An 18407-nucleotide genomic window follows, 5' to 3' on the forward strand; every position below is an offset into this window, starting at 1 on the left:
AAACTGGTATGCAATGTCAATCTGGCAACACACTGGATACACAACTGACAACAAGCGGCTTTTTGGACTTTCCAGTCTGTTGTCCTTGTATTGTCAGTGCACAGCCAGTCAACTGGAAATATTTTTCTGACAACACACTGGCATATTGCCAGTGTGTTGTCATTGTATTGTCAGTGTATAGTCAGTCACAACATGCCAGGCTCTCTTACATGGACAAGAGAAACACTGTAGCAAACTGGAATCATTATTTAAAGTTTTAACTAAATTCCTTTATGCAGTACAAAGTTATGAGCAAATTATTACATTAGTGTTTTTTTTGTTTTGGGTTTTAACGCCGTTTTTCAACAGTATTTCAGTCATGTAACAGGGGGCAGTTAACCTAACCAGTGTTCCTGAATTCTGTACCAGTATAAACCTGTTCTCTGTAAGTAACTGCCAACTTCCCCACATGAATCAGAGGGTGGATGACTAATGATTTCAGACACAATGTCATTTATCAAATAGTCACGGAGAACATAAGCCCCGTCCTAAGATCGAAAATCGCGACCCCATGCTCCGTAGATCGACGCTCTATCTACTGAGCTAAAGATGGACTAGTATCCAATATATCGCTTACTACTCAGTGTTACTATTTTTTTTTATTTCCCCTAGGAAAATTGTCTTTATTACCATTGTATTGTCATAGCATTGTCAGTGTATGGGAAGTTTGTTTCCAGTTTAGTGTCAGTATATATTTTTTTCTATTTATCCTTATTAATGTTTAATATGAATTTTAATGTGACTTAAAACCTTCATTTGCTTGTGACTCAATTTTAATACAAATTCAGATTTGCAATATTTCAGTTATCAATAATATAATATTGAAACCAAAGGAAATTTGACAAAGATTATGGTAAATCTGCAAGTTTAATTTTACAGGGTAGCGAAAATACATGACTTTTAAAATTTCTGTATCTGTTTAGCAAAAATACTTGTTGCGGACAGAATCTGTGTTACAATGAAAACAAGTAACTGTAAAATGATAAAAAAGTACCTTTACAATGTGCCCATCAGTGCTGGAAAAATGCAACACTTGGCCATTTTGATAAGGTGTCTTGTAATATTTGTTTTGCTGTGAAAATTGCTAAGATGGGTATATTGCCAGTGTATTGCCATTGTGTAGCCAGTGCATTGTCAGAATCTGCTCTGAGTAAATTTATATCCAATGTACTGTCAGACAGACAGCCAATCCATACAATATTGTCACTTATGTAATTTTTATCTCGATTATTCAAAGAATAGAAGTTGTTGGACATGCCCCTATGTTTTCTTTTTTTTTTTTTTTTTACAAAATTATAGATTGAAACTAATTACACACTTGTTCAATGTCATGACCTGACATGTACTAAGCAGGTCCCATAACTATACTTTTTTCCAAAATTAAGCCCCTTTTTCCACATAGCATTTTTTGTATGCAAGCTGGTATCTCAGTACTCATTCAATTCGATTATAGAAATTATGTTTTTTATTTCCAGTTTCTTGCCATTTTCCTGCCAGATTTCTTCCAGACACTGGAAACAAGCTGACAATATTGTCAGTGTGTTTACATGCTGATTGTTATGAGCCAGTTTATTGTCATATAGTTTGCAGATTATTCCCAGAAACTGGAAATAATATGGAAATAGTGTCCATATTATTTTCAGCTAAACTTTTTTTCTTGGAAGTTTGTTCCCATATAGGAGTCAGATTATTTCCAGTTACCTTTTTTTTTGACAGACTGTTGCCAGATCATTGACAGTTACCTTGCAGCTTAATGCCAGCTTGTTTCCATATTTCATTTTCGTAAGGGTCACATTTCACTGCACATAGGTGCAAGAATTACAAGAATTAAAGATTTTGATACTTGGTATGTGAATACAGTAAACCTTTTCAAGAGCAAATACCTGGCAACTTTCGTGACTAAGCTTTATTTAGTAAATAAGTTTTAACCCTTATCATGCTGGACAGAAGTGATTCTGCCTTTGTGACCAGTGTAGATTATGATCCGCCTGCACATCTATGCAGTCTGATCATGATCTGCACTGTTCGCCGTTCAGTCAATATATTTTTGTTAAGCACCCCTTGTAACAGCTAATAGTACTGTCCAAATGGAAAGATGGACAAGTTCATTATAGAAATTTAACAGGGTAAGGGTTAAAGATTTCTTTCATCTTGACCCTGTAATTAGATTGAAAAGTGACTCCTACTTGTGTACAATAAGTCTATTATCTTAAAACTTATGTTTGATATGTGATAATACAGTTCAAATATACAGTCGTATTTGATCTAATGATGGGCATTGGTCCTAAATATTTGATGATTGGCGAAATGTAGAAGCTGTTACATATATGAAATACAGAATACATGTTTGAAATATTTAACCCTTAGCCTGCTGCAGGCGAATTTAAAAGCCTTTGCAAACAGCTTGGAACCAGATCAGACGCCGATTAAATCGGCGTCTGATCAGGTTCCAAGCTGTTTGCTACTCTGACAATATTTCTTCCAGTTTTGGAGCAAATTGAATGAACTTTACAATTTTAGCAGACGACATTTCTAGAAGACGACAATTTATCTAGCATGCTAAAGGTTAAATGGCCTCCATGTCTGTTGTTTAAGGTTAGGGGCCAGTCAACAAGTCCTATATAAATGCATTTGATATTTTATGTTCACATTTTTGCTGTGTACTTAATAAGTAGTTTACGGTACAGGTGAAACTTTACCTTTGATATCATAATGCACATTTAATGGACAAGTTTATACAATTGAAATTGTTTTGTTTTATGGTTTTGTTCTTTTCAAAGTTCAGTTATAGCTGTAGAAAGATCTGTAGGAAACAGATATAATGCATTCTTTCTGAGGATTTTTTAACCAAAACTGTAAGTAAATTTGTGTTTAGATTGTAATATTTGATAAGAAAAACCTATAATAAATGTGTGTACATGTATTTACAAGGTTTTTTGCAGTTGTTTAAATGTCTCAATAAATTACACTTCTTTTGAAGGTGGTTCTTTTTATCTTACTAATCGGCAAATATAGTTGGTGCATTATAAGTTTAAATGATATACTGTGTGTAATGAAATATGCTAGTGTTTCCCCAGGAAGTTTTGAACCTAGAATTCAATGAAATATGCCATTAATATCAAGAAGTGCATGCATGTCTTTATTAACCACACAATTATTACATGTATTCTATGGAAGCCCTGAATGGACTTTTTTACTTCAGTACTTCTGACTTCCAGCATTCTCGATTCTAACTTCCAGCATTCTCAATCACCTTTTAACTGCAGCTTCATTACTTTTATTTTAATGAAGTTGGAAGTTTGATGTCATAAAGTTATGATAACTTGAAAGTCATAGTCGCACACTTTAATTTCTTCAGAAGTGTTGCACACCTTATTTTCACCAGAGTGGTAACACACTTTATTTTCCCTCACAGGTGTTGTGCACTTTATTCCCAAAGAAGGGTAACACACTTTATTCTTCCATCCCCAAGAAGTGTTTGCACTATGGAAATGTCACACACTTTATTCCTTTAGAAGGATTGCACACTTTATTCTTCCCCCAAGAGTGTTCTGCACTTTAATCCCTCAGAAGGGTAATTTGCACACTTCATTTTCCCCATGTAAGTGTTGTACACTTTTTTCTCTTAGAAGAGTTGCACAAATTATTTTCCCCACAGAAGTGTTGTACTCTTTATTTCCATCCAGAAGACAGTTGCATTGCTTTTTTTCCCCACAAGTGTTACACTCCTTATTTTCATATTCCCCCCCCCCCCCCCCCCCCCCCCCCCCCAGAGTTGATGCACTATTTATTTTCCGCCAGCAGATCAATTGCATGTTTTTCCCAAGAATTGATGCACTTTTTTTCTCCCCCAGAATAATTGCACTCTCAACATTTTTTATCTTTGAGTTGTGTCCCTTTGTTAAAATCTTTGACAATCTCTTCCGCTAGCAGAATGATCAATTTTTACAAGACTGTTTTCTGTAAATGAAAGGACAATTTTTAACCCAATATCTTTCAAGGATAAACAATTTCATATTTTACTGGGCTGCATGATATAATCTTATTATAGGATCAATGAATCATGCATTTTATGAGAAATTTATCATGCACATTATAAAGTCGATATTAAGAGTATTAATGTAAAACTATAAACTGAAACATACTTAGAACCCTTAACCTGAAAAAGATGTATTGGCATGATCTAAATGTTCTATTCTCCCAATAAGTTAAAAGATAGTGACATGAAAAATGAAATTTTAAGATTTCAGATGTATAGAATTGATTGTCACATTCCACCCAGACAAAATGATGACCATGGTTGACACCACAGTTTTTGATGGTTGATCATGTTTTAATGTGGTCAACCATCAAATACCATGGTGAAAACATGGTCAGGACCACAGGCAACCATGGTGAGATAAGATTGGCCATGGTCAACCATGGTCAGAAAAGACAATCAGTAGTTTGACCAACTTTTTCAACCACGGCTTGACCATGGACTACTATGGTCATGTTAGTAATTTTCACACTTACTAAGTTTTACAATGCACCAAAGAAGCCTGACTGCATTTTTGCTCCAAAGGTTTACCTAGTTATAGAATAGTTTTCCTGCATTTTTAGACAGATTCAAAGATAAACTAAATTCATAGTCTGACTATGATTTGTTGTCATCTTGCCAATTTTATGACAAATAAATGACAAACTTGCAAAAATAGATATAGACTACAATTGTCATGTATTTTCACACACTTTCAAATTCATATTTATACAGTTTTTGGTTGTCAATAATCCTTGGACCTTGGTTGACTGTGGTCCACAACCATGGTCTGGTACCATGTTTTAAGACTGTGGTGCCAATTACACACCCTATAACGTGATAGCGCGACACCACCAGATAACATGACACCAGATCGGATAACGCGACACTCTGCGGAGTTTGTTGTCGATTAGAAGTAAGTATTTTCAATTTTTTCTTTACACAATGTGAATCAATGAAAAGCAGACTCTTACCAGATTTCGAGGATAGAAAGAGGCATCTAAAGGAATGTTTTCTGAATTGAAAAGACCACCAAATAATCATACAGATGGCTAATCCACGGCCAGATTTTCATTGTTTTGGATATTGAACCGAGGATTTTTTCTCATTTCTGAAGCAACAAGCTTGGCATTACCCTCAATAGAAAGCCAAACATTCTCTCTCTTTGTCTGCCAAATATCCCGGCGAAATCTCCATTACTTTCGAAAATACGAGGTGTAAAAGTCGGATGGGTAGACCAAAAATGTTCTGTCTGACACCACATAATTCCCAGGGAAGGTTCTTACTGACACCAACTTTTGAAGATTAGATGTTCTGTCTGACACCAGCATTTGATCATACTTTTTTTCTGCCTTTATTTCGCTCGGTTTGCAGTATTTTATCGAATTTACGCATGTTTTCGGGTATAACGGGTCGTTAAATTCATTTTTCTAATAAGGGTTTAGGTTATAGTGTAGAAATTCACCGTAATTCGGTCGAAAATGTGCCTTCGTGGTGTTGTTGAAAGTAGTATACATAAAAAAATACTTACTTTTTTATTTTTGGCACTTTTGCGTGTAAAATTGGGGCTTATTTCATTCGCAGAATGTATTTTCAGTGAAATAAGACGCGTTTCAGGTTAAATATCGCGTGTATATGGCAAATGATGAGAGAAAACGAAAGATGGGTCGTTTACTGCGCGACGCCGTCAACAATGCGATTCGAGAAAGGGTCAGTGGCTTCAATCTGGCGGCGTTCCACCACAAATCTGTCTTCACCACCTTTTCTTTTCATAGTTTGACGGCTGATTATTTGTAGTTTACTATATATATATGGGTTTCTATGGGTTGAAGTTCTAGAAAGTATAGTACATGGATCTAAACTATGGCGAATTTACACTAGAACCCTGGTTTAAAACCTTTACAGTTCAAGACGACATTCAGCACGATTTTAGGTGTCATGACAATAAACGTGTAGAGACAGTAAAATCCCGAATGATTTAACGGTTGTGCACCTCGGAGTAGGGTAGGAGGAGTCATATTTTGATAGGATTGTCAGAGTCAATATTCAACAAGCTCTGAAAGACCTATTCATATATTGTTGACCTATTCATATTCTGTCAATGTTTTAGTATCTAGATATATATGATATATGAACACTATGAGAAAACCAACATAGTGGCTTTGCGACCAGCATGGATCCAGACCAGCCTGCGCATCCGCGCAGTCTTGTCAGGATCCATGCTGTTCGCTAACAGTTTCTCTAATTGCAATAGGCTTTGAAAGCGAACAACATGGACCCTGACATGACTGCGCGGATGCGCATGCTGGTCTGGATCCATGCTGGTCGCAACGCCACTTATATTGTTTGTTTTGTCATGGCGCGGCTCATATAGAAGTAGAACATATATTTTGAGGGGGTCTCAGGCGTCATTTTGATTCATTGTGCTGTAGGTGGAATCCAGACATTTGAATTGAAAAGACGGCTGGCAGATAGGTTGCTATTTACAGTAAAGGAGACCCATCATTAAAAAAATCTTATAGTCCAAAGGTCGTGTACAGAAAATTTAAAGACATTCTGTCCTCCAGAACTTACTCTTTGGTACGCTTTCAAAAAATCGAAAATGAATGTACTATCGTATTGCATACATGCCCTTGATACATTAAAACAACTTATTGAATTGAAGCTGGCAATATTCATATAGACACCTTAGTTAAAATGTTAAGTTATTGCCAATTTTCAATATTACAAATCATCTGCAGGCCTGTCGGAAGTATTGTAAAGTTGCGGGTGCTAATTATATAGCGGTAGATAGTTATAGCGGCTAATTCAACCGTTTTCGTATAATTTCTGTATATATCTATATATTCCACACATTAATAGCAATTAATATTTCAGGTTAATGGAAGAATAATGGACAACAGACGGAAGTACCTGTAGGTGTTATTACTGTGATGAAAGCTTTGATGTATTCAAACTTAAAATAGATCATTTAGTGCAAAATCACCCTTCATACTGTATCTGATATCAAGAAATTGAACTGAATCCTGAAAATGGTTGAAATTAAAAGGTTTTATACCAGTATAAATTGAAACCACTGACAATTTCTCGAATCGCGTTGTTGACGGTGTCGCGCAGTAAACGACCCATCTTTCGTTTTCTCTCATTAATTGCCATATACACGCGATATTTAACCTGAAACGCGTCTTATTTTACTGAAAATACATTCTGCGAATGAAATAAGCCCCCATTTTACACGTAAAAGTGCCAAAAATAAAAAAAAAAGTAAGTATTTTTTATGTATACTACTTTCAACAACACCACGAAGGCACATTTTCGACCGAATTACGGTGAATTTCTACACTATAACCTAAACCCTTATTAGAAAAATGAATTTAACGACCCGTTATACCGAAAACATGCGTAAATTCGATAAAATACTGCAAACCGAGCGAAATAAAGGCAAAAAAAAGTATGATCAAATGCTGGTGTCAGACAGAACATCTAATCTTCAAAAGTTGGTGTCAGTAAGAACCTTCCCTGGGAATTATGTGGTGTCAGACAGAACATTTTTGGTCTACCCATCCGACTTTAACACCTCGTATTTTCGAAAGTAATGGAGATTTCGCCGGGATATTTGGCAGACAAAGAGAGAGAATGTTTGGCTTTCTATTGAGGGTAATGCCAAGCTTGTTGCTTCAGAAATGAGAAAAAATCCTCGGTTCAATATCCAAAACAATGAAAATCTGGCCGTGGATTAGCCATCTGTATGATTATTTGGTGGTCTTTTCAATTCAGAAAACATTCCTTTAGATGCCTCTTTCTATCCTCGAAATCTGGTAAGAGTCTGCTTTTCATTGATTCACATTGTGTAAAGAAAAAATTGAAAATATTTACTTCTAATCGACAACAAACTCCGCAGAGTGTCGCGTTATCCGATCTGGTGTCATGTTATCTGGTGGTGTCGCGCTATCACGTTATAGGGTGTGAATTACACAGCCATGGTCAACCATTGTCCCATGACCATGAACTACCATGATAAACCATGAATTACCATGGTAATAAACCATCAGTTTTAAATGTTTAAAATCTTACTTTCCAGGTACAATTTACAATTTAAGTTATGAACTTGAAATTTGAAATCTGAAGAAGTTTTGTGATTGTTTCTGGCAAAAATGTATGTTTATACATTTCATATTTTTCACTGAATTATTTAGATATTTGAGTAAAATGTATTGGACATTTTAAAAGTGAAAAATATCAAATTTACCAAACCATTTAAAGTAGATTTGTTTGTTTTACAAGTCATGTGAAAGATCAAATATCTTTCAGTCTTAAATGTTCAATTGTGACAAAGCGACTCATGAAAATACTGCATCTTGACTGATCACTCAGTGAAAGATATTTTGTACACTAAAACAAACAGATATCTTTTCCTGGCCGTAATGTAATAAATTGTATTAGGGTATGATGGTCCTTTCATGCTTCCATAGAATAAACATTTATTACCCAAAATTCATTTTGAAACTATTTCTGAAGTGTCTAGGTCTCAGATACAGAATTATCTGACATCCAAGGCATATACTGACACTTTTATACAACATCAAAAAGGACTTTTAAATGATTTGACAAAGTTCCAGAAATCTCCATATACACCCTTGCTTCATTATGGAACCCTGTCACATTTGTGTTTATGCCAAATGCAAATATCTTTTCATAGATAAAAAGCTAATATGTCCTGCTAAAGCCTAGGTATTTTCAGTTTGTTTGAAACTACTGAAAAGTGACTCATCATTAGCAAAAAAAAAAAAAGAAGTCCACGTGCACATATACATTTTGACGGGGTGACCCAAGCGTGTGAACCCTGGCAATGGACCAATGGAAATGGGACTTCTGTTTTTCAAGGTTATATCCTTTGAGGGGGGGGGGGGGTGGTGGTGGGGGGGGGGAAAGCTAAAGGTCATCGGACATCCTTTTCTGTATTGCAAAAACATACATATGCCTGGGGATTATTGTATAAAAATGTGCTGGCCGTTGAAAGGTTATAATTATGTATGTATAGACACCTGCAAAGCATTTACATTACAGTGAACCCTCTGCAGAGCAATCACTACTTGGAAGGGTAATGTGTTTGTTGTACACGGGCTATTGCTCTCTAAATGTTAACTTACTGCAAGAATTTATCTTAATTCCTATGTAAAAGGAAAATACCTGTCTTAGTAAATGCATGTTTTCTCTTTGGGAAGTGTTAACAGATGAAACATACTGTATGTACTAAATTACACTGATAAGCCCTGCACAGTTTCTCAATGTACAGAGTGATTATTTACACGTGTTATAGATCAATGCTTATGTCAAGAAGTAGCCCCTATTATAACAAATTAATGTCAGAGAATAATGTTATATATTGACAGTTCTGGTAGATATATAAAGCCTACCTGTCTTAATACACCTGGTGAACACTTCCAGTCAAGAGTACAATCATGAAAACAACATGAAATTGGATTGAATTATAAAGTCAAGTTTGAAGACCAGTCTCAAAACTCTAGCATCTGATTGGTTTATTCCTAGCACAAGTTTTAAATTGACCAATGGCAAAGTTGCATTCTGGGACTGGTTTCAGAATTCTTCCATTCTGCTGCCTGGACTTCTAAATGAGGCACAATGGTTATTAGGCCATGGTTTGAAGCATCAACCTCTTGAATGTCTGGTATTTAGGCATTTACTAGGTACTTTTGTTCCCAGTGGGTATATAAATTAACACAATTTTAGAGACACAAATTGATCATGTAATGGGTCATTTTTATTGAAATTAGACTGGTTACATTTCATACAAAATATTTATTGAATCATACACAGATCGGATACTGAACTCAGTGCAGTATGAGGGAAAATGAGGAAATGCTACATAAGCTGTTTTCTGATTGCGTATTACATAATTTCATCAATATACAACTCCAGGGATCAATGGTGGAGAGTTGGGGATGGTTTTAATTGTTATTTCGGACAGTTTCGTTCATACAGTTATTATATTGTATCAGGGTTTTCCATTTCACGAATATTTATTGTCTGCGACTGGAATAAATCATTTCTGGTCTGTTATAAAGTGTCTGTCGATTTAAAGAGGTTTTTCCTTGATGAAATACTGTTGCGCAGTTTCTGGATATCTTCTGCATATATAGTTATTTGAGTTCAGTAGCATTCTGGATTGGTCAAAGACAGGCAAAATTTGTTGGAAATAAGTAATATGAAAACTTAAAGAGGATGTAAAACATATCGAGCAGCCAGTAGCTAAAGATTTGGATGTATATTTTTTGATATGATTTAAGTATTGAGTAGCACTATTATTAAATGCACAGATAGCAGTGAAGAACAGTCAGACAGATAGATAGATAGACAGACAGGCAGACACGCACATGGACAAGAGTGTAGAAAAGATAGTGTAGACATGCATGCAAAAAGGCCTATAGATTGACAGACATACACAAACAAAACTGAATTATGGGCTGACAAAACATTTCTTCTGATATAGAAACATACAGACAATCATTACAAACAAACAGACATACAGACAAACAGAGGCAAATATTGCAAACAAGCAGACAAACACAAACATAATACAGACAGACAGAGAAACAGACATAAACATTGCAAACAGACAGACAAACGAATAGACAGACACAAACATTACAGACAGACAGACAGACAGACATAAACATTACAGGCAAACACATACAAGCATAACAAACAGATAGAAATACAGACAGACATACAAACAAAAGGAGGCACAGACAGACAGACAGACAGACATGCTTGCAAGCATGTTGCAAATAGTCTTACAGACATATATATGGATGGATGAGTGAACAGAATTGATTACACACCTGGACATACTAATGGATATCAAAGACATAGATTAGCTGCTCTCAGCACAGACAAAAAAGTCATGACAAGAATGAATACACACACAGACAAACATGCGGAGAGTCACTCAGACAGACAGACATACAGACAGACCAGTAGTGACATGTCTGAATACTGACTTGCAGACAGACAGACAGACAGACAGACAGAAAGTCAATTCAACAGATTTCTTACTGAACATTTCTCAGCCTTATCCAAGACTGGACAACACTAGGTGGACATCACTAGGTGCCCTGGAGTTGTTTCCATATGATAACTGTTAGCTGCTTAATTAACCCACATAAACAATCATTGTGTATAATTACTGAGGCTGTTATGTTCTGAAAAATGGTGAGAATGTATGGATATACTAACATATAAATTTATTCTGAGAAAACAAGATGGATTGGAATGAAGAGCACTGTTGTTTTGTGGCAAAAGTGAAATACCTTTGATGGATCACAGACCTGGTGTGATATGGACAGCAGTTAATGTAACATTGTTAAATTAAGGTTTATTTACATGGACTAGTTCCATTGTCAGTATATGGAAGTGAAATTTAGGTTTATTTACATGGAACTAGTATACATGGACTACTTCCAGTGTCAGTATATGGAAGTGAAATTTAGGTTTATTTACATGGACTAGTTCCAGGGTCAGTACATTGAAGAGAAATTAAGGTTTATTTACATGGACTAGTTCCAGTGTTCATGGAAGTGAAATTAATGTTTATTTACATGGACTAGTTCCAGTGTCAGTATATGGAAGTGAAATTAAGGTTTATTTACATGGACTTTATGTTCAAATTTTGAAAGAATTTTGACTCTGAAAAGAAGATTTACATGTGTTAATGAATATCTTATATACTCTTAGAATAAAGTCTTACATATAGCATGGAAGTGAAATGTCTATTGTTGCAACAAAAAAAAGAAAGAAACCATGCATTTACATATTGAGAAATTTTATTCAGATAACAGTATATAACTTGTTGGCGATCAAAGTAAATGTGGTAATACCTAAAATAAGTTACGTAAGATAAAGGCATAGTTTGGTTTTTAGCTCACCTGAGCACGAAGTGCTCAGGGTGAGGCATTGTGATCGCTCACAGTCCGGCGTCCGTCCATCTGTCCGTCCGTCTGTCCGTTGTACGTCCGGCGTCCGTCCACACTTTCCTTTAAACAACATCTCCTTCTAAACCAACATGCCAATTTTGATGAAACTTCACAGGGATGTTCCTTGGCTGGCCCCCTTTCAAAATTGTTCAAAGAATTGAATTCCATGCAGAACACTGGTTGCCATGGCAACCGAAAGGAAAAACTTCAAAAATCTTCTTCTCAAAAACCAGAAGCCCTAGAGCTTAGATATTTGGTGTGAAGCATTGCCTAGTGGACCTCTACCAAGTTTGTTCAAATCATGACCTCGGGGTCAAAATTGACCCCGCCCCAGGGGTCACTTGATTTTGCATAAGAAAATCTTAAAAAATCTTCTTCTCAAAAACCAGAAGCCTTAGAGCTTAGATATTTGACATGTAGCATTGCCTAGTGGACCTCTACTAAAGTTGTTCAAATCATGACCCCAGGGTCAAAATTGACCCCACCCCAGGGGTCACTTGATTTTACATTATTTGACATGTAGCATTGCCTAGTGGACCTCTACTGAAGTTGTTCAAATTATGACCCGGGGGTCAAAATTGACCCCGCCCTAGGGGTCACTTGACTTAACATAGGAAAATCTTCAAAAGTTTTCTAAAAATAAACCAGAAGGCCTAGAGCTTAGATATTTCACATGTAGCATTACCTAGTGGACCTCTACAAAATTTGTTCATATCATGACCCCCTTGGTCAAAATTGACCCGGCCCCATGGGTCACTTGATTTTACATAGGAAAATCTTCAAAATTTTTCTAAAAATAAACTAGAAGGCCTAGAGACTAGATATTTGACATGTAGCATTGCCTAGTGGACCTCTACAAAATTTGTTCAGACCTTGTTCCCCGGGGTCAAAATTGACTCTGCCCTAGGGGTCACTTGATTTTACATAGGAAAATCTTAAAAAAAAATCTAAAAATAAACCAGAAGGCCTAGGTCTTAGATATTTGACATGTAGCATTGCCTATTAGACTTTTACAAAGTTTATTAAAATCATGACCCCTGGGGTCAAATTGACCCTGCCCCATGGGGTTACTTGATTGTACATAGAAAAATCTTCAAAATTTTCTAAAGATAAACCAGAAGAGCTTAGATATTTGACATGTAGCATTGCCTAGTGGACCTCTACAAAAAGTTTTCAAATCTTGTTTTTAAAGTTACTTAAAGAAAATTTCAACTATATTTTCTCATAATTCTTTTGATTGATTTCTATTATGATCTTTTGACCTTGAAGACTTGTCCTTAAGTGCAATGATAACAGGTGAGCGATATAGGGCCATCATGGCCCTCTTGTTAGATGTTTACTCTAGGAAAACTGGATGTTTTGAAAGTCATGTCAGTGCATTCTTAATGTGCTAATAGTGTCTGATTAGTTAATTACAACAATTTAAGATCATCTGATAGGCAGATTTGATATGTAAGAATTTGTAAGAGTTAGGGGAGAAAAAGATGCTGTCTTCTGTAAAACAGAAGATGGCATTTATCTCTACCTCATGATACACTGATTAATAGATTAAAACAATTAAAGAGTTAAATAAGCACAATACCAGGAGTTTAAAGGCCCACATCGCCATTCTGTAGTAGATGCTGCACAGTTGAGATTATGTAAATTACTGTGATATCATTAAAATATTCGCGTGGATTTCATGGTTGAGTCAGTCCATAAAATTTAATTCCAACGAAGAAGTAAAATCCCCATTCATTATATGTTCAAAAGTTGAAATCCATGAATTCATATCCCCATGAAATTGGCATTTTGACCAAAACCACGAAATTTCATGCCCATGAAATTAAATGATTTTACAGTATATTAAAGAAAGTTTGTCAATATTTTCTTCTGATAGAGATTGATTGCTGATTCTGTTTTATTTATTCGATATTAAAACATCAGGCTTGAATGGTTTTGTAAAAGTTACACGCATGTAACATTTCTTTAAATTAACGAAACTGGTGTAATGATATTATATAATTTGACATGGAAGTTCTTTCAGATTATCAAATCATTAAATTTCAGATATATATCTTAAATATTTCTTACCTTTGTAATATGAGCTGAAATCGTCTGTCGAGTATAAAAGCTTTTACGGGACTTTAATACTTTAAACTGGATATCCTATTTGCCAGCTGACTGGTTAAAAACAAATAAAATGTTGATTTAATTGTTATTATAAACATTGAGAGATCTTCCTTAATTTTCTATGAATGAGTAGTGTACATGAGAAATGTGTTTTCAAACTTCCTTAATGAATTAACTTATTAATTAAAGTGACTGCCACGAAGGACTAATTAAATTTTAAACTGAGAAATTGTGATATTTTAATTCATTAAGGAATATTAGAAAGTGTATCTAATTTAGGAAACAATTGTTTTCTGTAATTTCGATTTTACAATTTAAAAAGAAAAATTTGGATTATATTGTAGGGGATTATATATAATAGGAAATGATATATAAAAGAATCATGTTTTAATATATTTAAAGATGACAAAAAGGATAAAATGCCTGCAGAATAATGTACGGTGTAAAATCAGTATGTCCATGTGATGATCAATAAAACAATATCATCAGTAGATGTAGTGTTATAATAGAAATAAACATGATTTCCATAGGGGGAATACTCATTGAGAAACTTTTGTAAAGAAGTATTTTAACTAAATTATTGTTTACTGATATTCATAAATGATCAAATAAAATTTGTCTGGTCTTAATACATCTGAGATTTTATCATAAGATTTTACTGCCTGATTTTATGAGAAAAAAAGTTCTTATAATATTTCCTTTTAACATTAATTTAGCCTGAGAAAATTCTTTTGGCGACAATGATTTTGTACCAATGACAATACTGATGTGTGGAGTTTTAATTGTTTCATTTAAATAATCAGGGTTTAAGGTTTTATTTTATCATTCTTTTTTTAAATGATTTATATGCGTCATTAATGTAATGAGAGATTAAAGACTTTAATATATACTCATAAATTATTGATGAAATTCTAGACTGGTCATTTTGAAGGAGCCACTAGAGGCTGTTTTAGCACACCTTTTTTGTTGCATCTGAAACTTGTTTAAGATTGCCGTTGCAACAGAAGAAGCAGAAGTGCGGAAAATATAGTGATTTCATGTGACACACGGGACCGTCTGATAGACGATGAATGAATCATCGTAATAAACTTAGTGCGACAATAACACAGACTGTCCTTGTAGAAAAAATTATCTTATTGTTCCATGGGTAGACACTAAAAATGTCTTCATGATGGATTTTTAAAACTGTATAATTCATAATAACATCATTTTTGGATGTAATAGAGTTCCAATGGGATGTGATGTTGTTATGTGTACAAAGATAGTAAACATATACATACAAAAGGTTTCAAATATTGAAACTTTTGGAAGTTCTGACTGAATCGTGCTGTAAAGTTGTGTATATCTACTTTTAATGATATATTCACAAAAGAAATAGCATACCGAGACTGAAGGATTTGAAGACAGTTTGTCTTTAAGACAAAGAATGTTTTGTGTAAATTACTTTTTAACAGCCAAAGAAGATCATTCAGATTTTGTTTAAATTTTGTTAAAAGTTTGATAAGAATCTGTAAAATAAAGTGGAAGGGAATATCACCATGGAGAAATTGGAAACAAAGAAATTATTGTCTTGCGTTATGAAAAAAAAGTTTAATCATGTTTCAGTTTGTGTTGTTTATGATAAAGTTAGGTTTTGTTGAAGTGCAGTAACTGTGACGACTTTGGGAAATCAATTCGGAGAGACGTTTGTGGATACTCGGACATAAATATTTGCAAAAGCGTTTTTACAGTAACTGCATGCTGAAGGAATTCTAAGAAAATAATTAGACTGTATAATCGTATAAAAGTGTTATCGTGAAGGAAAATTCCGAGGGATCAATGAAAGTCGTTACCAAAGATGATGATTCTAAACTTTTTCCGGAGACTTTTCTTTCACAGTAAGTTGCTTGTGTTTATGTTTATTAACCTTTACCCTGCTAGATTTTTATAATGGACTGGTCCATCATTCAGTTTGGGCAATACCATTTATTATTCGATGGGGTGTTTACTGAAAATCTACTGACTGAATAGCAAATAGTGCAGACCGTGGCCTGATGTTTTTGTACTTAAATAATGGAACAATTAGGTAGTGATATTCAGTATGGTAGTGGTTCTTACCTAAAATAAGTCAAAATAGATGCATTATTAAAAAATTTTGATTCCCCTTATCAGCAGACGAGTCTATAAATTGAATTCTCAAACCTCAAAATCAAACTAGAGCAGTATGCAAAGATAAGTTATACTCTGTGAACTTGACCTTAAACTTGTCATTTAAAGCAGTAGTATTCCGATGGGTTGGTGATATAGTGTCCTTTATGATAAGTAAATTAGGTATACATCTGAAATAGTGCTGCTTTACTATTTTAAATATTTATAAATATTGAAAGTTTCATAGTTGTTGGCAAAACATTCAGTCAGCATCAGCGATTTGCCTGTAACAGGACATCCCACTAGAGTTTTGCATGAAGAAATTGCTTTTCCTTGCAATGTTAGAGATAAGAGACCAGTACACATTGCATTTTGCTGATAACTTTATAAATACTCAAAACCCACTGAAACACGAAGTGGTTTTTCTTTCTCTGTAGTTTTCTGATTTTGAAAAGCATTTTTTGGCAGAAGATGTCTGATTTCAAAAGGGGATATTTGGAAAACCTTCAGAATCAAAAAGAAATAAAAAACAGGCAAGGGTAGATTTCCCAGAAGCACATCTAAGCACACTAAACACAGTCATAGAGCCTGGCATCACAAAGTATGCCTGCAACAAACAGAAAACTGAAACAGGAAAAATATAGCAGACAAGTTGCTTGAAAACTCCAACAACAAGTGCATTTTAATACAATGCAAAGTACAAAAATGGGTAAGGGGCAGACAAAAGGGTAGGGGTTGTTGGGGAAAATGGAGAAAAGCCAGGCTGAATATTTAACAGAGTTAGAAAGTCATCATATAAGCAAGGAAAAGAATTAAGTGGCCCGCCGAAGGTGAAAAAGGTATTGAGAATGGGTGAACATTGTTTTGGAGAGTTAGAGCGTAACCCTAACCTTGCTAAATTTCTATAATGAACTTGTCAGTCTTCCAGTTTGGACAGTACCATTAATTGTTAAAAGGGGTGCTTACCAAAAGATACTGACTGAATAGCGAACAGTGCAGATGATGATCAGATTGCACGGAAGTGCAGGCTGATTATGACTTACACTGGTCATAAACACAGAATCAGTCCTGTCCAGCATGTGTCACATATTTATTTTCAGATGGTTTAATTTAGAACAGAATATTATATTATATAATTAGCCCTGTATTTCTTGCAATAATACTGTGGGTTAATTAGAAGTCTTGTGGGTTACTTAGAAGTCTTGTGGGTAATTTACCAGTGATTATGTTACAATAATTACCAGTCAATACATCATATTTGCACTTTGTGCTATTAGGTATAATGTTGTATCTTCTATGGCAATTGTAAGTGAACATACTGCAGTTTTGTATTTGATTTCCGCTTTCTGTTTTCTGAGAATACATCAAGACAGACAAAATGTTAGTATAAACATTGTGAAAATGTTAGAAGAAAACGCTAGATCTGGTTATATAAGCTGGTACTAGGTTATAAACAAACCAAAATGGCGAGCTTAATTAAGCTTGCATTAAGGTCGCAGCAAGATTGCAGTTGCGGCAGCAAGATTGCGATTGGAACCATCGCAACCATAATTTAAGTTTGCGCAAAATTATTTGCGTGCTTCCTGCGACCTATTTAAGATCTTGCAAGCTTGTAAGGTTGCGCATGCTTGCGATTGGAACCCTAGCAATCTTAATTGCGACCTTGCAAGTTTGCGCAAGCTTGCAGTCTTAAAGCTTGCGCAATCTTGCAAACTTACACAATCATAACAAGGTTGCAAGCTTGTGCAATCTTGCAAGCTTAAACACATTTATATGAGTGTAGACTAAATCATTTGCGAGTCTCGCGCAACCTTGTAATTATAACAAGGTTGCGCAAGCTTGCATACTATACTGTCTTCCTAAACCTTACTTAGGTTTGTTAGACAGTTTTAATAATGTAAAAGTTTAAAAATTTAATTATATATGTCCTTTAATTTGACAAACTGCACAGTTTGTAAAACTTTCGCACTTTCATAAAACAATATTTTTAGTGATCAGTAGATAAAGATTTAACAGTCAGGGACAATATTTTTTTAAAACAACTTATTTTCACATAAAAAGTTCAATTTTAATGGTTTAACATATTACCTCCCTTTTATATGTATCAGTGAACTAAA

At 34.7% G+C, this 18407-nt stretch overlaps 1 protein-coding gene across 11 annotated transcripts in view; it reads left to right on the forward strand.

The window, feature by feature from the left end:
• LOC123558132 (disabled homolog 2-interacting protein-like) overlaps positions 1-18407 on the forward strand; it is a 207598-nt gene that overhangs the window by 67380 nt on the left and 121811 nt on the right. Inside the window, exon 1 of one of the 11 annotated variants that reach the window (XM_053525648.1) lies at positions 2876-2894. The exons of 9 other annotated variants lie outside the window; for them this stretch is intronic. Coding sequence is in view for 1 of the 2 variants with exons in the window: in XM_053525646.1 (XP_053381621.1) it covers positions 16001-16040 (40 nt within the window). In the remaining variant the exon portion in view is untranslated. Of the gene's footprint in view, positions 1-2875; positions 2895-15113; positions 16041-18407 lie in introns of those variants that run through there. One more of the 11 variants, XM_053525646.1, reaches the window with a different exon arrangement.

The sequence above is a fragment of the Mercenaria mercenaria genome, chromosome 15 (genome assembly GCF_021730395.1).
Source record: "Mercenaria mercenaria strain notata chromosome 15, MADL_Memer_1, whole genome shotgun sequence".
Taxonomy (NCBI): domain Eukaryota; kingdom Metazoa; phylum Mollusca; class Bivalvia; order Venerida; family Veneridae; genus Mercenaria; species Mercenaria mercenaria.